The 26688-nt window shown below is 32.4% G+C and overlaps 1 protein-coding gene across 1 annotated transcript; it reads right to left on the bottom strand.

Moving 5' to 3' along the window:
• Positions 1-949: 949 nt before the first annotated feature.
• Positions 950-24727, bottom strand: LOC145330325 (uncharacterized). Its single transcript, XM_080174962.1, has 10 exons — positions 24672-24727; positions 23381-23412; positions 22379-22426; positions 21574-21639; positions 15966-16011; positions 4290-4342; positions 3606-3686; positions 2710-2796; positions 1697-1771; positions 950-1028 (listed from the first exon to the last, which is right to left on the bottom strand). Exons 1-10 carry the CDS (start codon positions 24712-24714, stop codon positions 972-974), a joined length of 588 nt encoding a protein of 195 aa, XP_080031088.1. The 5' UTR covers positions 24715-24727; the 3' UTR covers positions 950-971.
• Positions 24728-26688: the final 1961 nt, after the last annotated feature.

A 26688-nucleotide genomic window follows, 5' to 3' on the forward strand; every position in this document is an offset into this window, starting at 1 on the left:
TCGATTATTTCCTAACTATATATGTAAGCGCTTATTTTTTTAAAATCTTCACGAGCGTGTAAGAACAACGTATTTAAATAAATTAGCATAAAAACAAAAACATTTTCTTGGCAATTAATCCGCTAAATAAATTAGAGTAATGTTCATTAAATTGAGTAATTAACAGGCAGGGATCTTAGGGGATAAGACAATGGACCCGTAGGATAAAATTAGATAATAATGCTAAAAAAGTTTAAACTAATTTTAAAATTTTGTTTTCACTTTGTTAAATTACCCGAAACTAGCTCGGGACCCATTCAAAGCTTTCTGAAAATTACCAATAAATCCTTTCAGCTGTTTACGTGATCTTACTGAATAAAATTTTAATTTGAGTATTTCAAGTTTATGAGGTAGTTTTTCATAAAGTTTGAAATGTACTTTTTGTAAATTATAAATCATCTACACATACAAAAGTCGTCTTTTTGAAACATGCATTTGAACATTTTTAATTACGAGTTAGACGTGTAGAGTGTTGGATTTGTTCATGGAGTTTGGGGGCACTAGCTTTAAACTTACACTGTTACCCAAAGTTTTACAAACACGCTTTCTTATTAGTTGGCTCAAAATATTAGTACATCTATTAAATATGGTTGCTTGGTTGGTTTAAAATAGCATTTATCATTCTTCTTAAGTACTTTTTTCAATAAAAGTATAAAGCTTCTTTTAAAAGCATTAAGATCTATCGCTCCATCCATTATATTCTTGGTTAAAAAATATCATTCCCTGCCATGCTAATGACCAGTTTATAACAACAACGTGATTAATTCGGGAAAAAATTACGAAATTTATACTTGATATCCAGCTGTCGTTGGGGGGCAATAGTCAAATTATTGCCAATTTTAAATGCTCCCTAAATATTATTTTATATTTATTTCGCTTGTTGGTTAATCTAGATTAATAAAAATACTAAAAATAAAACATTTATTTTTCAATCAAATTAGAATAATTCCATTATCAATTGACTTCTTAGATTTTCGCCTTATACATTCCTAAAACATTTATAATTAAATAAAACATAATATAAATTAAAATCAAATAAAAATAGAATGAATATCCACGGAGAGAGAGAGAGAGAGTGAGAGAGTGAGATAGAGAGAGAGAGAGAGAGAGAGTGATAGAGAGAGAGAGAGAGTGAAAGAGAGTTACTGATTTAAAAACATATTACGATTTTGTGTAAAAAATTTCATAATTAACAATATCATAAGGTTATATATGATTTTGACCATTTACTTTAACATGAAATCCAATATTGGATAGTATACGCTTCAAACATCTGGTGGCTCTGCATTCGAAGGGGCTAGATAAACAGAATTAAACCATTCAATGACTTATATCTGTTAAAAAGAATAGCCCAAATCCAACCTAAAATATAGAACCCAATTAGTGTAGTATTTATTGAGATCTTAAGCTACAGACAAAAACAACTGTATATAAAAATATACAGAGCTTGCTGTTTCTTCACTACTTATGAATGTAATTTTTCTTGTTTAAGAAGTATCTGGACAAAGTGTCTTAAAAATCAGCCATGTGACGTCATAATAATGAAGGAATATCCTACTCTTTTTTAGGGTTTTTCTTTCCCACTTCTCATCTCATCTTCCTCATTTTTTATGACGTCACAGGGCTTTGCAAAGTTACGTTCTTGTGTTTGAATAACCTGAATATAAGCTGCACCATTTTGCTCCTCATCCGGACAAACTATCTCAATATCTTCAAATTCTTTGTAGCACGACTTAAAACACAATTGAAACAATTTTTTTTTGAGGGGGGGCGGGGTCTTTTCAAGAAAAAATACATCTTTTGTTTTTTAATAAACAGTATAGAATTTATGCTCATTAAAGCATCATGTATTTTTATTTATCCAACTGAAGATTGTTCTTGACATGAAACACTGTGTATTGGACTTATCAAATAAAAATAACATGTTTAATTAAACTGTGTTGATCACTCTTTGGTACTTTATATAATAGTATGACCGATTGAGGACTGCCCCCCCCCCCCTTTCATTAGTTTTAAAATGAATTTTGAAATAAGGGGAGGGATGTAGTTCATAAGCCTAACCTTTGTAACCCCTTTTATTTGACACACAGAAAACTGTCCCGAATTTGTATTAATTTTGAGGAACAAGACTCCAGTGACGTAATATTTTTCTTTCCCGAAAAAGGGAAGGGGGGAAGAAAATCTCTTCAAAAGAGATGGGGAAAACCCCCTTTTCTCCTATATCTTTTTTCTTCCCCCCTTCCCTTTTTTTTCTTTCCCCCTTCCCTTTTTCGGGAAAGAAAAATATGACATAATATAACATTAATACAAATTCGGGACAGTTTTCTGTGTGTCCTTTTATTTTCAATTCATTTCAGCATACAAGGGGGTGGGGGTTCAGTGCGAATAAGGGTGCTTTATGTGATAGCGTCAAATAAATTAACGTAAATTATTTCTGTCCCACAAGATCTCAGTAACAGATGTACAAAATGGCGTAAATTTAATCTATAGGCATACAGTAGGTTCGAAAAAAGGAAGAATAAAAGAACAAGGTTGTACTATATTAAATGCTAATTTAAAATCAAGCTGTTATTAAATAGGCACTTTTGATGTAATTACTTTTTAATTAGTAAACATATAGTCAGAAACTAACCCTGCAGGGCTTTATTTCTCTAAACCTAACCAACTTACCACTTTAGCCAGCATAGCTAAGCAACGTGTAACTTTAGGTATGTTATGGCCTTGTACCAAATCATTCTCGGGGTTAAACAAAAATTCCTAAAAAGAAGTATGTATATTCAAAAATTAAAAGATTTTCATTTATAGTGAATTTGATATATTATTACTTGGATGTTGTACCAGATTTTCATGTACTCTGATAAAGTTATGGTCGCAGCTCGCTAGAATAACAATACTCCCATCCAACCCCTTTAACCCTTTCCCTCCCCTCCTACTGGATGAACGAAATGAGGTCCATATATTCACGACAAAGAATCCCCTGGTAAAATATCCACGTATATCTTAAATCCATTTACATTGTAAACTAAGAGATATATACATAGATGATAGATTTGTAAATAGATATAAAAATATAGAGGAATAGATCAAAATAGATACAATGATAGATAGTTATACAGATTGTAGATCAACTGCAGTTCACAGTAAAATATTGCTGGAAACGAGTATCTTCCAAAGTATCTTGATTTTAAAGGCTGCTAGCTGCCAAACGGGTGAACGTACATACCATGCCAGCACACCGTTTTAAGTGGCGGCATAGGAAGGCCTACAATAGGCAAGATTCAATGATGCATAGGGAAAGCTTCACTGAATAAAAAACGCGTAAAATAAGTTTTTATTGCGCATTTATGTGCACTACGAGTTGATTGTGCATTATTGGTTAATTACTATTTCAGATTATTTGTTGACTTTATTTTGTCGGTTAAAATTTTGTGCGAGCATCTTCTATACTTTCCACCGTTTGGCCGTTAGAAGCCTAAAGTTCATACATTAGTGGACTTATTCGTTCCCAGGAACGTTTACAATGAACTGCAGTTGACTCAAATAGATTAAGTTAGATAGATAAATACCTGTGGGACTCCAGCTAACTTGACATATTTAAGAAAATGTTTGTATTGATCTTCTCTCTTTTCAACTTTTGATACGGGACCCTGTAAAATGTTTCTTCTGCACATTAATTTTGGGGTATAGTCCCTTTCGTGGCAACGCCTCTTAAGGGGCGTTTCGTCGTATTTTCACAGTACCTTTGGATAGGTTATTTAAGGTTAGTTATGTTAAGTTTGGCCCCTTAAGAGGTGTTGCCACGAAAGGGACTATACCCTAATTTTGTTATTATGCAGTATACAATATAACATAACCTCAACTGATCTAAAGCAATAAATGTGTATTTTTGTCATGAAAACTGAATTTGACAGCCTAATTGAGTAAAATTTTTTCTATTAGCGAAGAGCTACATTATAAAAGAGAATAATTATGGTTTAGCAGTTAGTGAGATCCTTCGGTTCAGACACACACACACACACAGATAGACATCCTGTTACTTTAAAATAAGGATTAAAGATAATACATATTCTATTTATTTCAAACAAAACTTTTCTGTGAATGAATAGAGATAATCTAGAGACACACTTTGCCTATAGGAAAACAATGGAGGAACAGACCGGTCATATTATAGATTAGAAAGGGGGTCAATATTAAGTTTGACGGATTAAGCGGTCAGTTTGACCATCTAGATATACTAAATCTATTTGTACCTCAATCATATCCATTGGCACAGAGTTATACATGCAGGCTTGCAGGATCCGAGCTAAAATATAATCAATCAAGGATGACAACATCCAGAAAGGGCTCGGCAGCCGCATGTCAGCCGCGACGAAGCCCTTAATTTAAACCCATTTTGATGCTTTGAATTTTTTTTTAAAAGAAGGATTTTTTTGGATCAGGTTTAGACTGATTTTAAAATTGTAAAAGGTTGACTCGCGGCTGCCAATGATGAATTAGATGAATAAAATTGATAGTGTCCTTGACTTGATCTTAGTTATGCCTTGCAAATTACATTGTAACTAATCCGCCCGGAAATCACCATTTTAAAATATAGTATTAGAACTTAATAAGCAGAATAGTAATGAATAAGTCTAAATAAAACTGTATGTATATAATTATAATGGAAAATTGTTGCAAAGTTGCTTAAATAGTGGGTGATTATAATATTGCAATTTTTTTATCTTAGGAATCAGTATTCCAAATATTAGATTAATAGGATAATTATATCATACGGAAAATGTTAAATTCAAATAGTTAAAAAGTTGCACGCTTAATATGGCCCAACTAACTCTCTGCTAACGATTGTAGAATTGCTACGCTTCATATATCGTACCTTACTATTACGAGAATCCTCATGCAAAAATTGAAAACGATAGGACAATTCTTACATGCCCAAACGAATTATAAGAGCTATCCAATATGAATTCGGCAGCCGGCTTCAAATCAGCTATTTTTTAGCAGTCGGCTGCTAAAAAACGAAATCTTAAAGTAATCTGTTTTTACGGTGTAGATTTTACATTAAGAATTCGTGTTTTTATAATGCAGCCAGCTTCCAGCCACTTGCTTCAAAAGAAGCCAAATTATTATGAATTCCAACAAAATTCTACTTTAAGAATTCAATAATGCAATTGTTTATGCATTTTAAGGTATTTATGAGAGACATTGTCTAAATTCCTTTTGCATTTTAAGTATTTGTGAGATTTATACATGCTAAAAAATCACCCAACTACTCCAATCTATAATACAAAGTAGAACGATGTCTGTCTGTCTGTCTGTTTGTTTGTAACAAGGATCTCGCTAACCGCTGAACCGATCGGGTTCTCCTTTACAGGGTAGCTTCTCATAGGTCCCGGGAAGGTTTATAACTAGTTTCTTGGGGGGTGGGTCACCCCTACCCCCCCCCCCCAAAAAAAATACCCCCCCAATTTTTTTTATATTTTCTTTAAAATCTAAAACACGAAAAGCAGGGATCGGAAGCCTCACGTAAGCCGCGTGTAAGCCTCAGTGAAATCGTGATTTTATCACTACAAAATTCAGCTGGATGTATAAAACGGCTCTTTAGCAGACAATCCTTCTTTCTTAAATTTTTTTTTCTGCTCACAAGCAGGTTTAAAACTGAGGCTTATGCGCGGCTTACGTGAGGCTTCCGATCCCTGACGAAAAGTTTGTTGAATTAAACCTCTTGGGGCAAAGCCCCTAGAGGCTAGGGGTGAAGACGCTAGTATAACATAACAAAGTCTGCATATCAGCTAAGATCTCTTAAACCGCTGAAAAAAACTAATTATACAATTTTCAGGAAAACTTTGATTTAGTCCAGGGTAGTTTTTAGGCTATTTTTATATATTGCTAAATATACGAAATTTCAAGCTTAAAATCACTCAACTACTCCAATATAATATAACAAAGTCAGAATGTCAGCTAGGATCTCTTAGACTCCGTCCTTATATTCGCTATCTTTAGGGGAAACATGATTTTCTTTTATTAGTAGCTCAGCTACTCTATAATTACAAATATCCGTCTTTTAAGAAACTATTATTAAATGTTTTCAATGCTTGTTTAGCCTTGCTTTTTCAATTGTTGCCATCCTTGTTTCTTCATTTCCGAAAAATGTTAATTTTAGTAGCGAAGCTAGTCTGTGATACCAATTGTCCGTCTGTCCGTATTTTCATATGCCCGTCAGCTACATTCAGGGGAAAACGTGATTTTCTGGGCCATTAGTTAAGATAGAGGCACAATTGTAAGAATATAGAAACATTTATTTTCAGCTATATTGATAGGTATATGATTAGCGCACCTCCCTGGCAAAACCCTGTTCATGCCACTGAATAATGAATTCTACAGAGAGAGAGGAGACAATGGGCTGTTTATTACACAAGTACCCAAAGTTTTATGATAACGTTTTCTTATTTATTGGCTTCACAACTTTGAGGACTTTTGATAAATTTTGATTGGTTGGTTTATCAAGTTAAGTGTAAGTAAGCCTAGAGTAACCCTTGCCAAGCGGGAGAAGGTTAGACTACTCTACCCTACCGTCACCCGCTTATAGGCACCCTTTCTCTTCTTAAACGTACTTAGACTACTGTAACCCAGCCTAAAGACACTCTTACTTAAGCCAGGAAACCAATACCCAGGTTAGCTGGTACCCAGGTGAGCCAGGGTACCCCCAACATAGCCCTCTCGAAGCTAGAACCAAAGATATTTAACTTTTGTTATAACCATAAGTTATAAGTTATAACCAACCGTTGTATACTTATAAGCTTCCTTTACTACGCTAAGAGGGCTCTATCTACCCTCTAAAGAGCAGTTGACTAGCTTAGTAGACACTTTTGAGTTGTGATATTACACTAAAACCTCTACTGAGTTCATATAGGGTCCCCGTGGACTTTCGGAGATAGACGCACATCATAGTTCCCCAAGAAAATACACTAGATTTCAAAATTGCACTTATAAATGTTTAAAAACATTAAATACCAAATTGACAAAATCCATGTTTCTTCGATAACTAGCGAACGGATTGAGCTAGAATCGATGTTAAGGTGTCTAAATGACCGTCTCGACCCCAGGGACTCACACAAAAAATTTGGTGGACTTAGGACAATTTTTAGGGGGGTAGACTAAACGATGTTTGATTTTCTGATGCAAGTTTTGGCGATTTTTTTATAAATTTTTCTTTAAAAATCAGTTTTTCCTAGGAAAACTTTTTTGTTTCTTAACCGATTTTGGACTTTAAGGTGGCAAAATGTCCGTCTCGATGAGATACACACGTGTACAAAATTTGGGGTCAAGATTCCAACTCCTTCCCTGTCGGACCAAACGATGTTTGCTGAAAAAGATACGCCAAAACTTGTATCGATAGACTTACATCTTGTGGTCCAGCCCCCTAAACGTTGAGCTATCAACCCCAAATTTTTTGTGTGAATTCTACGCACTGAGACGGTCCTTTTGCCGTGTTTAAATCTTCTGTTGCTCTATCCTAGCCCAAATGAGAAAGAAAATTAGATTATTCAGTGTTTGATTTTCTGATGCAAGTTTTGGAGATTTTTTTATCAATTTTTCTTTAAAAATCAGTTTTTCCTAGGAAAACTTTTTTGTTTCTCAACCGATTTTGGACTTCAAGGTGGCAAAATGTTCGTCTCGATGAGATACACACGTGTACCAAATTTAGGGTCAAGATTCCAACTCCTTCCCTGTCGGACCAAACGATGTTTGCTGAAAAAGATACGCCAAAACTTGTATCGATGGATTTACATCTTGTGGTCCAGCCCCCTAAACGTTGAGCTATCAACCCCAAATTTTTTGTGTGAATTCTACGCACTGAGACGGTCATTTTGCCGTGTTTAAATCTTCTGTAGCTCTATCCTAGCCTAAATAAGAAAAAAAATGAGATTTTTCAGCGGCACCCTTCTGGGTTCACGCCAAAACTTGTATTGATGGATAAATGACAAATTTTGCCTCACAGCCTCAACAAACTAAAACAAAATTAAAAACAAAATTAAAAATTAATTTGCTTTGAAATTTAAATTTACTAGACCGTAAATATACTATGAAAGTACCTAATATTAGGTACCCAAACAATAATACAGGGTAATTTAGTTATCTTTAAACGAAAAAATCAAAGATAACCTAAGTTAAAAAATACAACTTAAAAACTGCTGGAAAGAAAAAAATGTTTCAAACTGGATATAACAATAGACATAGTTTTTTCGTATGGATGAGAACCGGTTCCTATCCACCGGATTCGAATGAATACGAGAAAATATCTTAATCATATCAATAAGAGCCTCCAAAGTTGTTAAGCCAACGAATACGAAAACGTTAATTTGAGATTTTGGGGACTACCTTAATAAACAACCCAATGTCCCCTCCCTCCCTGACTTGTTTTAAAGGTGGTTGACAGTAGACATAATATACATGGAGAGAGGGGACAATGGGCTGTTTATTATACTAGTCCCCAAAGTTATATAATGATGTTTTCATATTCGTTGGCTCAACAACTTTGGGAACTACATTAAAGTTTTATTAGTTGGATCATTCATTTGAGTGTTTAAACGTTTTAACCACTAATTTTACGCTACAGAAGGGGTAATTTTGTGTAACGTCATTGGGAAATCAATTTATTGTTCATTGTACTATCCCTTTAGATCCCTGCAAAATATATATCTATGGTTACCAACACCCATCGTACAGACAACTAACCCTTTGATTGCATGACCTTTGTCTAAAGAGTTCTAACTGTGCAGGGTAATTAGTGGCGCCTATTTATGTTGCACACCTGACATAGAAGCAGTAGGATCCATTTTTAACGTCTTTAGTTTTAAAGTTATAATTTTTAGAAACATAACTTTATAATAAATTCAACTATTTTCAACTAACTTATAATATGTTTTGTCATAGGCTTCACTTTATACGAAACAATTCACCCAAGAAAAGCTTTATCCTAAGATATGCGTTAATCTACACAGAGAGAGAGAGGGGACAATGGGCTGTTTATTACACTAGTTCCCAAAGTTTTATAATAACGTTTCCTTATTGGTTTGCTCAACAACTTTGTGGATTAAAGTGAATTTTGATTGGTTGGCTTATTAAGTTTTGTGTCCAAACGTTTCAACCACTAATTGTAATCTACAGAAGCTTATAACGTTATACTTTGTTGTCACAGATAATCACTTCCTTAGATAGATAGATAGACAAAAAGATGGATAGATAGATAGATAGAGATAGATAAAGAGACAGATAGATAAATAGATAGATAGATAGATAGATGGATGGATAGATTGATAGATGGATATATTGATAGATATATAGATTTAGATAGATTGATAGATAGATAGACAGATAGATAGATAGAGAGACAGATAGATAGATAGAGAGACAGATAGATAGATAGATAGATAGATAGATAGATAGATAGATAGATAGATAGATAGATAGATAGATAGATAGATAGATAGATAGATAGATAGATAGATAGATAGATAGATAGATAGATAGATAGATAGATAGATAGATAGATAGATAGATAGATAGATAGATAGATAGATAGATAGATAGATAGATAGATAGATAGATAGATAGATAGATAGATAGATAGATAGATAGATAGATAGATAGATAGATAGATAGATAGATAGATAGATAGATAGATAGATAGATAGATAGATAGATAGATAGATAGATAGATAGATAGATAGATAGATAGATAGATAGATAGATAGATAGATAGATAGATAGATAGATAGATAGATAGATAGATAGATAGATAGATAGATAGATAGATAGATAGATAGATAGATAAAAAAATAGATAGGAATATAGATAGATAGAATCAAATAAAAAGAAATAGCCTAAAACCTGTCCATATAACAATACTAAGCTTCCCTGACAATTAAACAATGAATAGTTAAGAAAGCGTCATCTATTAAACCGGTTTTAAACTGATTTTTTCAAATCAAAACATAAAAGCAAAGTTGTTAAGCATGAAAAAACTCTAGCATATTAAAAAGTTAGCCAGATAGCTTTATTTTTGCTTGTTTTATGATAAAATTGATTTTTTTCTGTTCTACAGTTAAAACATATTCAATAATTTGAAGTATTTTAAGAGTTTTTTTCTGTCTAGAGTTAAAAATCATGAAAATTGGTGAACTCAACTAGTTGTTCTTTTAAGGGCAGCTTTATACATATCTTACTGGGTGGATTTAAGCTATTTTCATTACATCCCTCGCACAAATATATTATAATCTTATATAGGAAATAACTGCAGAGAGAGAGAGGACAATAGTCCCCAAAGTTTTTTATTCGTTGATTTAATAATTTTATGGCCTATAGGGAATTTTGATTGCTTGGTTTATTGAGTTGTGTGTTCAAACGTCTCACTCACTAATCTACAGATAAGGTAATTTTTGTATAATATGGGATGTTTATCAATTTATCGGACATCGTCTAATCCCTTTAGATCTCTGGTTATATAATAACAATTTGTTATTAAAAAATCGTTAAATGTCATTTTATGTTATATTCTTTTTAGTAGCAAAGGTACTCTATAAATAACTTTGTGTGTCTGTCCGTCCGTTCATCTGTACGGCTAAGGGGAAATATCAATTTTGTAGAAAGCTGAAATTTTTAGTTTTAACCTAAGAGAGAGAGGGGACAATGAATTGTTTATTACACTAGTCCCAAAATTTTAAAATAAATTTTACTAATTGTTGGCTTAACAACTTTGGGGATTTTTCTTGTCTTTTGATTAATTGGTCGATAAAGTTAAGTGACTAAACGTTTCAACCACTAAATGTAATCTACAGAAGAGGTTATTTTGTGTATCATCTTTGGGGTTGTACATCAATATATCGGCCTATGTCTTATCCCTTTAGATCCCTGGTTATATTATAACAATATCTTATTTATCTTTATCTTAAAATTGCCATTAAAATTATCCAGTACCAAGCAGTTTTTCATCAAAGTTACTTACAATTTTGCTTCGACTCTTATACTTTTATATTCTGATTGTTCAGTTCTGACACTATACAAGTATTAATGTCCGTTTGTCCAACCGTTTCAGTGCTTCGCTTTTATGGATGTTGTCATCCTTGTTTTTTTATATATTTAATTCAAGTATACCTAGAGATGGATTTTATGAAATAATATTAAATAAAGTATAATAGAATAATTTTGTAAAAAATAATACAAATTTGAATATGTTTTGAAAAATATTTGACTGAAAATTTGAAATCGACAAAATCTATGAGATTAAAATCTAGGCTTTAAAAATATTATATCTGTTGGATTTGAAACATTTTGTCTGATTAAATGTTATTAGCAATACTTATCTAAACTTGAGTGTCTATGTTTTTCTACCAAATAGGTTGACAAATCTATCCCATAGTTTAACTTTTTAGATACATCTATATTTCTTAATGAAATTTCATTTTTAAAAAGGAGTCTCTATTTAAAAGTATAGGTTGACATATCTTAATCGATTCAAATGATCTTTTGCCACAATGATTCTATAGATGCAGAAAGAATAGAAATTGTTTTATTTTTTTTTCTGATGATGGTGAAATGTGACAGCACCGTTTAAGTAAAATGACACCGGGGGTATAATGGAAGCGAACCGGACAAACTATCTAACTTGAGGCCCTTTAATTTCAAATAAGATGGGAACAAAACAAGGACGTCAAAGCATTTTTATTTTGGGGGATAAAAAATTTAAAAATATATTTTTTTTTGGGGGGGGGGAGGAGGTGGGCGGGTAATCATTATATCACAGAAACAAGGACGTCCATGCATTTTTTATTTGGAGGGGGGGGGGGGTAATCACCCCTTTACACCCTCCCCTTGAACATCCCTGGAACAAAAATAAAACAAAATATTTCCTCAAATACTCTTCAGTGAGGGTTAACTTAACAGGACAGGTTTTAGGCTATATTAGAGGTCCGTGGGAAAGATTATACCTTACTTATACAGGAATCTTCAAGTAATGCTACTAGGTTTTAAGATTAAAGGACGATTTTACTATGTCTAACATTTCATTTTAAATATGCTGTCAAAAAGAAGGGAAAGGGCTAGAGAGATGGAGTTTTGCTTACTTTCGGAAATAGCCCAAAACCTTTCCAATATATCTCTGTGTCTGTCTGTCTGTACCAAAAAATGCCGCCCCCCCCCCCCCCCTCCTCCCAATTATTTTTCTAAAACTAAAATAAAAATGGGGGTCGAATTTAACATCTTCCCCTTACCTAAAGTTTCCTTAGAAGCCTCTAGGGGCGTAGCCGCTTGTATTAAGATAAACAGCTGAGAAAATTCGTTATTAAGCATAAATATTTTATAGCAGAGCAGCTTTTAAGCTTATCATCATTCTAAATATAATTCTGGTAAATCTATATGTCTATATACATATCTGTGTTTATGTGGAACAAGATCCCTGAAACAGCTTTGTTTGGAAATTTCTTTTCCTAAAATATCTTTAAAAATATTCACTATCTATCTATATACATATATATCAACAAGCATTCTATCTATCTAACTAACTGTTAATCTTATAGCACTTGCAACTCTGTAATTTCTAGTCCTTGTTATGCCTGTTGACTGTTGAAAGTAATATTTATGGCCCATATCCTATTATGTCTCAGCTATAAACTCTCTTCATTCGTGCAATTTGTGTTCTATAGATAATAGCTTTTAGTTTAATATTGCTTTCACACAAAGTATCCTGTTGAGCACTGGTACATCCCCAAACCCAACAAGTTTTTGAACTAATTTGAAAGTAAAGATTATATGGTGTGGGTAAGTTTTTTGTTTATTGCTTCAGGTTAAGTTATACTAGGTAGACCTGCAGGGTTATGGCACTTATACCGCGCCCATTATTTTCAAAAATAGGGGTGGGGGGTATTACAGTTCTAAAATGGCACTTTGTGTGAAACCTTGAATAAACCATAAGCTATGTGCATCAATCTAATTTTATTTTCTTTAGTTATTCTATAAATATGTGTTTCCTTGTAAAAATCAAAGTTTAAAAATCAGGGGGGGTATTTTTGTTTAACGGACATTTTTTAAATTCCAAAATTTGTAGATATTAGTATTACACAATTTCTATTTTTGTTTTTTTCTCTTTCCAATAGCTAAAATATTAGAAGGATAAACAAACAGATTGATAGATATTTAGATGATATGATTAATATTTAGGTAGATAATACATTTTAAAATGCTTAGATTAACAATTAAACAGAAAAAAACTCCCCCCCCCCCTACAAAAAAATGTTTTTTTTTACCTTTGAGACTGGGAGGTCGACTTACCCTCACCTTAAGTGCCTCTAGAGCCCTCTAAGGGCGAAGCCGCTATTCTGTATTACAAATGTTTTTTTTCAAATTAGATACAGTGTGTTTTTTTTTATGAGAACTTTTTGGAAAGCAATTTTACCCCACTTACAGTTATCAGAATTTAATGATTAATGGCTTATTTTTTTTCGTTTTTTAATGCAATTAATAGAACATTAAAAAAATATTACAGTTTTCGTTTAAAAAGTTCAGTAAAATGTAAAATTCAAAACTTAGGTGTCAACATCTAAAAATGGTTTTAGTTCATTTTTCTTATGTTAAAATCTTCTACCTTTTGCAAGAATGGCTGCAAAACGCTTCAAAGTTGAGATCTAGAGCTTAAAATTTATACAGATACTATTGGGGACATGTACTAGAATAAATCAAAGTTTGCAGGTCATATCTCAATCAGGGAGGGAGTACTGGCCCCTCAAAGTCAACTACTGAAAATCCAATTTTTTTCTTGCAAGGGATAGAAGATTTAAGCATAAGAAAAATGCGCTAAAACCATTTTGATGTTGTCACCTAAGTTTTGAATTTTAGATTTTACTGTGCTTTTTAATTTAAAAACTGAAATATTTTTTAATGTTCTATTAATTGCATTAAAACACGAAGAAAATAAGCCATAATCTATAAATTCTGATAACTATAAGTGGGGTAAAATTGCTTTTAAAAAAGTTCTCATAAAAAAACACACTGTATTTAATAGTGCTGGTCTATGGATTGTACTTTCCAGGGAAGCTCTAACAATGTCTTTGTGGGGTTTTATGCTTTTTTTTATCATATATCTATTTATAGATAGATAGATAGATAGATAGATAGATAGATAGATAGATAGATAGATAGATAGATAGATAGATAGATAGATAGATAGATAGATAGATAGATAGATAGATAGATAGATAGATAGATAGATAGATAGATAGATAGATAGATAGATAGATAGATAGATAGATAGATAGATAGATAGATAGATAGATAGATAGATAGATAGATAGATAGATAGATAGATAGATAGATAGATAGATAGATAGATAGATAGATAGATAGATAGATAGATAGATAGATAGATAGATAGATAGATAGATAGAAAGATAGATAGATAGATAGATAGATAGATAGATAGATAGATAGATAGATAGATAGATAGATAGATAGATAGATAGATAGATAGATAGATAGATAGATAGATAGATAGATAGATAGATAGATAGATAGATAGATAGATAGATAGATAGATAGATAGATAGATAGATAGATAGATAGATAGATAGATAGATAGATAGATAGATAGATAGATAGATAGATAGATAGATAGATAGATAGATAGATAGATAGATAGATAGATAGATAGATAGATAGATAGATAGATAGATAGATAGATAGATAGTTAGTAAGTTAGTTACATAGTTTGATAGATATGTATATAAATAGATAGTTTTCAACAAATTTACTTAATTTTATTTCGACTTTTATACATATATGTTCTGATTATTCATCTATAGCATAACTAAAGAAAATAAAATTAGATAAATTATAAATTGATATCATAATAGATTTGATTTAGTCTATGGAGGCAAAGCAAAGACGTTAGCTTTGATTATTATTTGATTATTGCTTCTGCAAGGTTTAGATACAAGTAAATATGGCCGATAAATTGATATACAACCCCATGTTGATACAAAAATTAACCATTATGTAAAATGCTATTAGCGGTTAAAATGTTTGGACACCTAAACAAATGAACTGTCCTATCAAGATTCAACCAAAGACCTAAAGTTGTTAAGCTAACAGATAAGAAAACGTTATTATAAATCTATTGGGGACTAGTGTAATATACAGCCTAATGTCTAAATAAACTGTCATCCACAGCTATCTACAGCCGCGGCCATCCTTTGCCACTGTCAGCCACAGCTATCTACAGTCGCGGCCATCCTTAGCCACTGTCAGCCACAGCTGCCCTTAGCTGCAGCTGCCCTCAGCCGCTTATCTTTTAATAGCTTACTACCCTTTTTATGGACACAATCGTCATATTTAAAATCAAAATAAGAATTTTTAATTTTGCCTTGATATCTAAGTTTTTTGTGTTAAAATTTTCATGCTTATCTCTTCACAGGAATTAAGAGAAATTTCGTGATTTTTTAAGCACATATATATTCAGAACAAAATTTTGAATTCTTAATGTAAATCTGCAGCCACTTGTGCAGCCATTACTTTATGAATCCTGCAGCCATTACTTTATGAATCCAAGATTCTTATCATTCCATCTTTACATTCCAGGTGTCATATTTCATTTACTTTAAGAATTCAATCATTTACTTTAAGAATTCGAAAAAAACGACTGCAAAATTGCATTTAGCAGCCGGCTGCCGAATTCTTAAAATATACATTATGAACGGACTAACGGACCGACACTAATTATGGAAAAACTTAATTTTTTTTAAATATGTAAAATATCTACATGTGGACACTCCTTAGAAATTGATATAGAGCCGCTACGCTTTTATCATTGTACCTAACTGTTTTGGTAATCATCATACAGTTTTCAACAAAATATCAGAAAATATTTTCAAAGTTACCTAAAGTCTTTGGGTCCTGAATCCATTGATCGTAATCTGTATTTCCCTAAAACATAGGTTTTCTTTTTATAGAACTATTTCAGCTTCAAATACAATTTATAGAAAGGAGGGGAGTGAGTTATATAACAGAAATAAATTTTAGTTTGGCAAAAAAAACATATAGAATCTTTAGTTAAATGGCGGTTGCGATATTCTTCAATTAAACGAATTAAAGTATTATATTGAATAATACTAGAGTACAAAAAAATTAAAGAAAAAAACTTATTTTTTGCCTTAAGAGTTGTAAGACAAATATACTTAGGTTATAGAGTAGCTTTGCTATTCATTTATAAATGTTTATAGGTATTATATGAAAAGGTTCTTATTACAGTTTTATTTATAAACAAAGTAATTCAATTATTACATAACGTTGTTCGACGATCATATATACTTTAGTTATAGAGTAGCTGCGCAACTTAGTGTAAATGTATTACTAGCAGCTACGCCCTTTAAAGCCTCTAGATATATGAATTAGACCCCTCATTTTTAAAAGCGAAGCTTTTCTATAATTAGGGTCGGTCCGTCCGTCCGTCCGTCCGAGATAGATAGCTTTTATTCGTTAATTTAGGCATGTTAGAATTGTCCTATCGATTTCAAACTTTGCATGATGATTCCTGTAGTAGTTAGGTACGATTTAGAAAGCGTAGTAACTCTATAATCATTACCAGAATGTCCGTACGTCCATTTTAAACATGTTGATTTTTCTACTTTTTAAACAACAAATTTTTATGTGAACTATTTATCCGTTTGATCTGATTTTTGGTATATTAATTCCTGAGACAACAAAAAACAATATTATAAGCGAAGCAACTCTATAATCAAATCCTAAAAATGTAAGTATGTCCTTAAACATTATCCTATATCAAGCAGTTTTTCAACAAATTTACTTACAACTTTGCTTTGACTCTTATACTTTTTTATTCTGATTATTCAGTTCAGACACTATACAAGCGTTAATGTCCGTTTGTCCTACCGTTTCAGTGCTTCGCTTTTATGGATGTTGTCATCCTTGTTTATTTTAGTTTTAAAATGAATAGGTAAAAAAAGTTATTTTTTAGGTTAGAGGGGTGAAACCTCCCCTAAAATAGCTATAAACCTTCTAAGGGACTCTAAGAAGTAAATAGGGATAGGGTACAGACAGACACACAGAGATCCTGTTACTTTTATCTAAAGATAAGAATAGATTTTTGTTTACAGAATAACAAAAAGTAGTTGCAGTTTCATTCATCAAAGAAAGATTGATGTATACACAAAAGTTTTACTTATTTATACGCTAGTAGCTTGCTAATATATAATAAAGGCGTGAACGCCATTGACTTTTGCTTGTTTCATTGTGTAGGTGCATTTACTCCGATATAAGATACATTAAGTATCTTGTATTGGAGTAAATCCGTCAAATTTTCTTTGTAATTTAAAAATTTTTACCAAAAAGCGGATATGCCTCTAGAGGCTCGAAAGAAATCGGCCTTCTATTTCACATTGTAGTACATGGAATAAGTATAAAACAAGGATGACAACATCCAAAATATGAAAATATAAGGTTTGACAAAATTTCACCAACGTAAATTTGTTGCAAAACTTCTTAAATACAAAATTCTGTTTAAGGACATACTGACATTTTTAATACTTGATTATAGAGATGCTTCGCTCATAATATTGTACCTTATTGTAATAGGAATCAGTAATCAAAAAATCAGATCAATCGGATATTTTTATCACATAAAAAATTGTTATTAAAAAAGTAAAAAAAATCAACATGTTTAAAATGGACGTACGGACATTCTGGTAATGATTATATAGTTGCTATGCTTTCTAAATCGTACCAGACTACTACAGGAATCACCATGCAAAGTTTGAAATCGATAGGACAATTCTAACATGCCTTAATTAACGAATAAAAGCTAACTATCTCGGACGGACGGACGGACGTACGGACCGACCCTAATTATAGAAAAGCTTCGCTATTAAAAAAATAGATGGGAGTTATTTTCTCCCCTAAAATAGTTATTAACCATCCAAGGACACATGAGAAGCTTAACTGTTACTGAGAATCAAATCAGTCCATATGTTAGCGAGATCTTTCTGTACACACTGACAAACAGCCTCAAGGACATTATGTTACTTTAAATAAAGATGACAAAGATTCGTAAATAATAAATTTTTTTGTTATATTCAAAAAATTTCTATTGCTCCGTTGATGCTTTTGTTTTAAACTATGCTCAACTCTTAGAAAATATTCGCTATGCCAAATTAAATAAATAGTAAACGTTGTATAGGAATATTATGAGAAAGGGTACAAGTGCCAGGGATCTAAAGGGATAAGACAATGGCCGATAAATTGATGTACATCCCAAATGTTGATATACAAAATTACCCGCTTCTGTAAATCAAAATTAGTAGTTGAAACGTTAGAACACTAAACTTAATATATTAACCAATTAAAAGTCCCCAAAGTTGTTGAGCCAACGAATAAGAAAACGATATAATAAAACTCTTGGGACGAGTGTAAAAAACAGCTCATTGTCTCCTCTCTCTCTATCCCTCTCTCTCTGACACAGTACGATGTTGCTTGATATATTTGGATATAGATAGCAAAGTGTTTCTTCGCGTCTGCAAATGCAGTCATATTACCGCATAGTTCTACAACAGCACAAGCTATACCTTCATTTGGATAAAAACCATCTTAATTTATTAGATACTAGCGGCAACACCCCTAGAGGCATTTAAAGAGGGGGGAATAGACACTTAACTTTCAATTTTTTGTGTTAAAAATAAAGTTTAAAAAAAGATTTTTTGGGGGAGGGGGGGTCATGGGACTATTTCTATTGTGAAGGTAGAGATACCATTGAACAAAATAGTTAAAAACCATCTCTGGATCTATGATAATCTTTACTGCAAAGGAGAACCGTGTCGGTCTAGCGGTTAGATAGATCTTATGCCACAGACAGACATACAGACTAATAGACATAATGTTACTTTTTATTAGGATATATTTTTTGCGATATTAATATCAAACACAATACAGATAAAATTTTATGCGGGATTGAATTCACACTACATGGGAAAGCTATTAATATTAAAATAACAGATTCGCATTGAACAATAGACATGGTATATCTAGATTGTCCAGCTGACCCCATTTTTCATCAAAATTAGAAATGGAATATTTGAAGACAGAACTGTTGTTTAGATTTTGTTATATACTTTATACTGTCGACGAAATTTGAGACGAAGTTTTTCGACGTTATAATTTTTAGAAGCTAACTTTCCCCATACAGATCGGGGGAGAGCTGTGACTTAATAACTTTTTAAGTTCAGTAATTATACGTCGGCAAGAGTTAATTTTAAAAGGATATCTGGTCTGTGTCGGTCGTGGTGTTTAATCAATGTCGAAAGATGATTAAAGCCCCTCAACAGATTATGACGCCATACGATAAAATAACCAATGAAAGGCCAGCATAAATTTTACCATTGGTCAATTACAGCGTATGCTGGCCTCTCATTGGCTATTCTATCGTATGACGTCATAATCTGTTGATGGACTTTAATCATCTTCCAAAGTCGGTTAGGTGGCATAAAAAAATCTTAATCTAAAATTTTTTTGTGAATACTTAGATATCAATGTACATCTCAGAAAAGTGGTGTTATGACCGTTTGACATGTTGCTCATACTTTAACTTTATTTTTATTTTTTTTGGTTTAATAGGTATTATATTTATTTCTCAAAATTGTAAAAAAAGAGAATAATAAAACTACACCCCAATCTTTCCCTAATATTTACAGTCTATCAAACATAAAATTACTCAAAAAAAGAGCGAAAGAATGAATTATTCTCCCATTGTCCTATTGCTGAAAATGATTACATAACATGTAGAAATTATGACTTTGTTTATTTTGAAAAACAAAGTTTTGCATATTTATATCACCAACAAGGATATATATATCCATAAGTAACATAAGAAATAGGGAAAGGTAGATGGATTTTCAAGAGGAGGGCGGGGAAATAAGTTTTGCCTCGAAAATATCTTTTTTTCTATTCCATTTTTTCCCATCAGAACTGAATGGCGTTTTAATTTAAAAAAAAAACGACGAAAACGAGCTCTCCGCAAAAAGTTAAAGAAATTCAGCCATTAGAATTGGTTGTTTAAAAGCTTTAATCACTTTTCTCGTATTCATTCGAATCCGGTGGATAGGAACCGGTTCTCATCCATACGAAAAAACTATGTCTAGCATCGTATTATATCCAGTTTTCTACGAATATAGAAATGTACAATCATAAGATTAAAACCAGTTTTTTTAGCCGGTGCCTTCGGCACCACGGGGCTAAAAAAAATAGTTTTAATCTTATAATTGTACATTCTATATCCGCGGAAAGCCGTTTACAATACGATACGAGAAATAACTATTCTCGTATTCATTCGAATCCGGTGTATAGGAACCGGTTTTCATCCATACGAAAAAGCTATGTCTAGCATCGTATTATATCCAGCTTTCTACGAATATAAAAATGTACAATCTTAAGATTAAAACCAGTTTTTTTAGCCCGTGCATTCGGCTAAAAAACTGGTTTTAATCTTATAATTGTATATTTTATATCCGCGGAAAGCTATATACATAAATAACTATTAATAGGATTGTTTATTATTAATTGTAACCTACAGAGGTAAATTAATTTATCTTCTATTGTCTTATCCCTTAAGATCCCTGAACATACCAAAACATAAAAAGTCAGAGAAACGAAGTATCTATTGAACAATGTTGCGTGTAAAAAAACTGAACATAGTAACTAAAAACAGTAGGTCATAACATGCATTCTGCATATTAAAATAAATAGATATAAATGCTATTATGAATAGTTACTCGTGCATTTGGTAATTTTTATCAATCCCATTAAATAAAGTAGTAAGGTTTTTTTCTAGCATAAGATTTCAATCAGAAAATATTTAGCCCTCCATTATAGGGAAACTTTACATATTTCTAGGGGTGGATTTGGGCTGTTTTATTGCTTTTCCCTGTCCTTCAAAAACAGATTTCCTAAATGCAGACGCTAGTTTAAAGCATAAAGTAGTAAGGTATTTGATTATTTGTCTGTTCATATCCTCTAATAATTGAGCCGATTTGGTTCTCCATTTTAGAGGAGCTTCACATTCGTCCCAGGATGGTTTAGTGTCACCCTCCCCTCAACTCTCCCTACCCCTTTAAGGCGGGGAGGGGGGGGGGATTGAAGCCCCCCCCTCCGTTTTTTTCTATCTTATTTTTGTGTGTAAAAGATTAAGAGTCAAAACTGAGTGACTTTTCAAAAAATGGACATGACACGTAACTGAGTGATATCTCCATCCTGGCGTGCACAGGATACCAGCAAACCTGGCAGGGTAATCCAGGTAAAAGTTAAAACATTTTTTTGACTTAAACAAAACAATTTATGTTACCAAAATACTAAAATATACTTCAAAAGTACATCCTCATATAAATTACAGGTGTTCAAGTCTCTAAAGACTAGGTGCACAGTAGCTAAATAAAGCATGTCTGTTCGTTCACTAATGCACTAATCAATGGTCTATTTTCCAACCTTCGGCATTTCACCAAGAAGTTCTATGATCCAAGTAAGAACCTTCTGCTGAAGCGGGACATCTCTCTATAATAATTTATACTATTTGGAAAATTTTGATATGTATTGTCTTTAATTAATAAATACTTTTGAAAATAATTAGCACATTTAAATTCAAATGTTTCTTTATAAAAAAAAACATAGCTGGACAAGGTGTCTCAAAATCTGACATGTGACGTCACAAAAAATGAAGGAGATGAAAGGAGAAGAGGGAAAGAAAACCCTAAACACTGGGTTGAAAATCCCTAATTTTTATGACGTCACAAACCTAATTTTTTGAAACACTTTGTCCAGCTACACATAGCTCATATTCTATGTAGAAGGATTTTGCCAAATAATAGAAAGGCGGTTCTTTAATTATGCTCCTCCTCTCCATAAACACATTTGAAAAGCATTAATAATGATCCCTCCCCATTTATTTTGAAAATGAATTTTAAAAAAGGGGTGATTTGTTTGTTTGTTGGGTTAGGTTATGCTGGGTACTGGTTTAGAACACCCCATTGGGAAGAAAAACTACCTTTCCTTATTTTTAATTTATCCCATAATTAAATTGGTATTTCAGTGCTCCACAGGTACTTTGTGGAAAAGCACTTGAAATCAAAACCCCTATATTTGGCTTCTCTTGAAAGGGTATCCGAATACGAAAGAAAGATTTTTTTAATTTGTCTTTAAATATGTAAAACCAAAATGCTTAGGTATTAAAAAATAGGTTGATTATTTTGCTTACTTTTTCTATTAATTTCACACGTCTGACAAAGTGCATTACCTTTGGTGTTCCAGCTTTCTGTTTTGTGTTCATTCTCTCTGCTCTTTCCTAAATCATAAATATAAATTTCTGGGAGGTAGAGGATATTTGGCTGTTCATTACACCAGTCCCCAAAGTTTTATGATATCTTGTATCATCATTGGAATGTACATCAATTTAACGGTTATTGTCTTATCCCTTTAGGTACCTGTATATGTGCTGGAAGGTCTCCCATCCCACCTCCACCCCAATCATTTCGTTCTTTTCTAAAGAGGAAGGGGACATTTTGCTGTTTATTACACTAGTCCCCAAAGTTTCATAATAAGCTTTTCTTATTCGTAATAATTTCAAGAACTTTACATTCGTTTTTTTGGAGGTCTATCTGTATTACTGTAAAACTCTTTTTCATATGTTATTCCAATCATTTCGGTCTCTCTCAAAGAGGTAGGGGACATTTGGATATTTATTACACCTAGTCCCCTATCATTAAGTTTTATGATAAAGTTTTCTTATTCGTAAGTTTATCATCTCTGGGGACTTTTATTAGATTTTGATCCAAACGTTTTAACCACTAATTATAACTCAAGAAAGGGTAATTTTGTTTATGAAAACTGGGGATGTAGTTCAATGTACATTAATTTATCTCGTCTTATCCCTTTAGATCCCTGGGTTTATTTCCTTCTAACAACTGAATCAAAGATTCTAGACCAATGCCTTTAAATTTGTTGCTTTCATTAAAAAAAGATCCAAATCAGTACACAAGAGCACGCACATTTAAATTTTCAACTCTTAAAGCAAAATACTGGGTCTAAATAAAGGTATCTAAAAAATACGTGGATATTATGACAGGGGAAAAATTGTCGTCATTAAATGTTGCTAACATAAATATCAATTATTGGTCATTTCGCTCACCCAGTAGTAGGGAAAGGGTTGGGGTAAAAGTATGAAAGGGGGAGATCGTTACTTTAGTCAGCTACAGGTTTTTTGATATTTTTTTTAAAATTCCAAAATGAAATGTTTTACCTGTTCTGCTTTTTCTCTCATTCTTTCTCTTGCTAAAATAAGAAAAGTTCTGAGATTTTATTGAATACATAAAGGGTGTTAAAAAAACTATCGCTCATAATTTGAACCACCATAAGTACTTCAAATCTTGGGGATACACCCCATAATGATTAGAGATTTCGATGGGGCATGTAAAAACCTTTCTATAGACACCTTAACCAGATTTCAACTCAATTCCTGCCAATTTTGCATAAAAAAAGACATACCCATTTAACTTTGCGGCATGACGGCCCTGTCTATTTCTAGTTCTTGATGTTTGCCAGGTCTTTCTTTTTAATGCCAAATTGGCTAAGATTATGTTAGAAATCTTGTTTATGTGTCTATAGAAAGGTTTTTACATGCCACATCAGAAACTCCAAACATTCTGGGGTCTATCTACAAGATTTCAAGTATTTAAGACGGTTGGTTCTTGTTTTTAAAAAGACAATTTTGTCTTAATTTGTAATTAAATATTCACTTTCGGCGTAGGGCAAATTTCTCTGCAAGGGCAAGGTCTTAAGCTCTAGTGCTCTGGAAGGGTGAGTAGATTCAAAATTAAATATTGTTTTGAGTTTTCTCATTGTCATTGCTTGGGCATGACATGTATTTTTTATTAGTTTTGGACCAAAACTGTAAGGTTTATATTAAAGAAAAGTGAAGCGATTGTTTTTTCTTAACACCCTTTATATGTTCATTGCATAAAAATTATTTTTACTTTTTTGAATTCAAAGCTAAGTCCGTCTGTTGGTAAAACACCTTTTATTTCACCACCTTTGCCGTATTTTTTTCACAGCTCAACAATATTAAAGCGTTATGTTTGGTTATGTAGTAGGGTGGATTTTAAAAAGTTTACAAGTCGTGTCATTTGATTTAGAAATATATTTATATCCGCAGACAACTGTCTTTTAGCAAGAAGCAATATAAATAATAAAATGACGAAGCCCAATCTGTACCACTTTTGATTCCTGTGACGTAATAAAAATGAGGGATTCTCCATCTCTTTTTTATGTTTTTTTTTACCACTTCTCCTCTCATCTCCCTCATTTATATGACGTCACAGGAATCAAAAGTGGTACAGAGTGGGCTTCGTCAATAAAATGAATCCTATTATACAAAGTAGTAAGGCTTTTTGTCTGTAGTTGAAGATTTTTATAACTAATGAACCGATTAAGTTCCCTATTTTAAGGGAAGCCTAACTTAGGTCCGGAAATGGTTTTAGGCTATACATAGTTATAAAGAAGAAACGGTAATAAAAACTATAAAAAAAAATCACCCAGGGTATTGCCGACAAGCTGCAAGTCTTTGGGTCTTGACATTCTGATTCTGAAATTAACCAGCATTTTGGGGAAATGTTTAAATTATTCCTTATTGGTACTCTAGTTTTTAAAAGCGAAGCTATTCTATAATTAGGGTCGGTCCGTCCTTCCATCCGGAACGGATAGCTCATTTCGCTAATATAGGCATGTTAGAGTTGTCCTATCGATTTCAACCTTTGCATGGTGATTCCTGTAGTAGTTAGATACAGTTTAGAAAGCGTAGCAACTCTAAAAGCAATACCAGAATGTCCGTACGTCCATTTTAAACATGTCGATTTTTAACTTTTTTAACAACAAATTTGTATGTGATATAATTATCTGATTGATCTGATTTTTTGAATACTGATTCCTCGGACAAAAATGTACAATGTTATAAGCGAATCATCTCTATAATCAAGTCCTATAAATGTAGGTACGTCCTTAAACATTATACAGTTTTTAACAAATTAACTTACAATTATTTCGACTTTTATACTTTTATATACTGATTAATGAGTCCTGAGTCTGACACTCTACAAGTGTTAATGTTCGTTTGTCATACCGTTTCAGAGCTTTGCTTTTATGAATGTTGTCATCCTTGTTTAGTATGAATTGCATTAGTACAACCATCTTGAAATAGGATTTCATCAGTTATGCCATGAGCAAATTTATTTCTTTTAAATCAGTCTTGTGACTGTAGGATATTTACAATTTTCTTAAAACTTAATTGTATTAAAGATTGTGTATGTTTTGGCAGCATATAATACTAGCGGCAGTAGCAGCACATCTACTCTAATTATACAAACGACTGCGGCTGCGTCTGCTGGCTTATATAAAATTGCAGACTGAATCTGCTGCGCTTGCTTGAATTAAGCCACTAGTTTAAGAATGTAAGACAAAATATTCAAAAGAATTTTAATCTGAAAAATCGTTGATAAAAGAAACTACATGCATATAAGCCCACTAAAAAGAAGTTAGTTTATATTTGAAAAGGCTACTTACTACAGGATTCAAATGCGTTTGAGGACATTTAGGAAAAATATGTTTGTATGTATACATATATTTAGAAAGGGTGTCTCAGAAATTATTTTATTTCAATAATATACTAGCGGCTGTGACCCTATCATCTAAGGGCTGTATTCCAAAGGGGTAGGCAGGGGATCGGATAATAGCCTAGAACCATAAACTTCCCAAGGGGGAGGTGAGGAAAAACACCAACCTAAAATAGAAACTGGGATGAACTATCTTTTCCTTTTTACGGCCACAAGGTTTAAAACTAGTAAATCTTCGAGTACGCTTTAACCATCCAAAAACTTGAATTAAAAAAACTTAAACCGTCACAGGACCTATGTGAAACTTATCTAAAATGGGAATCTTAATACTTTCAGTGATTTAGATGAACAAATAAAAAAAGACATAACAGAACCTTTCTGCAATATGTAATAATTTTAAAACGAAGATATTTTTGGACGCCCTTGAAAAACATATTTTAGGACATTTAGGGAAAAATATGATTTTGTTGACTTCGAAATTTTTGTTCTTTATCTTCTTTTTTAAAATTTCTTTATATCATTTCTTTTTACTTATTTTATTTTATTTTTTTATTTTCAAATGAAATATGTCTTTGTCTTTTTACCTTCTTATAAGAACAAAGATGAAACATTTATTCGAACGAAACTCACATTTAAAGTACATTTAAAAGTACGTTTTGAAAATTAGCCATTAAAAGGATCGGCATTCAGAAAATGGATGTATGATTTATATTTCTTTGAGTGCTTCAGTGAAGGGTTAGTGAAGGGGGAGTAAATAATTGAAAGCTAGGGGAAGAGAAGGGAATTTTAAGGATGTGTAACCCAGGATTTTTGTCCGTCTGTCTGTTTGTACTGAAGTATCTCACTAACCGCTTAACCATGGTTCTCCTTTACATAGTAGCTTCTTATAGGTCATGGGAAGGTTTATAACTTTAGAAGGTACCACCATCATCAAAAAATTATT

Source organism: Acartia tonsa, chromosome 10 (genome assembly GCF_053477335.1).
Source record: "Acartia tonsa isolate MP-2025a chromosome 10, ASM5347733v1, whole genome shotgun sequence".
Classification (NCBI taxonomy): domain Eukaryota; kingdom Metazoa; phylum Arthropoda; class Copepoda; order Calanoida; family Acartiidae; genus Acartia; species Acartia tonsa.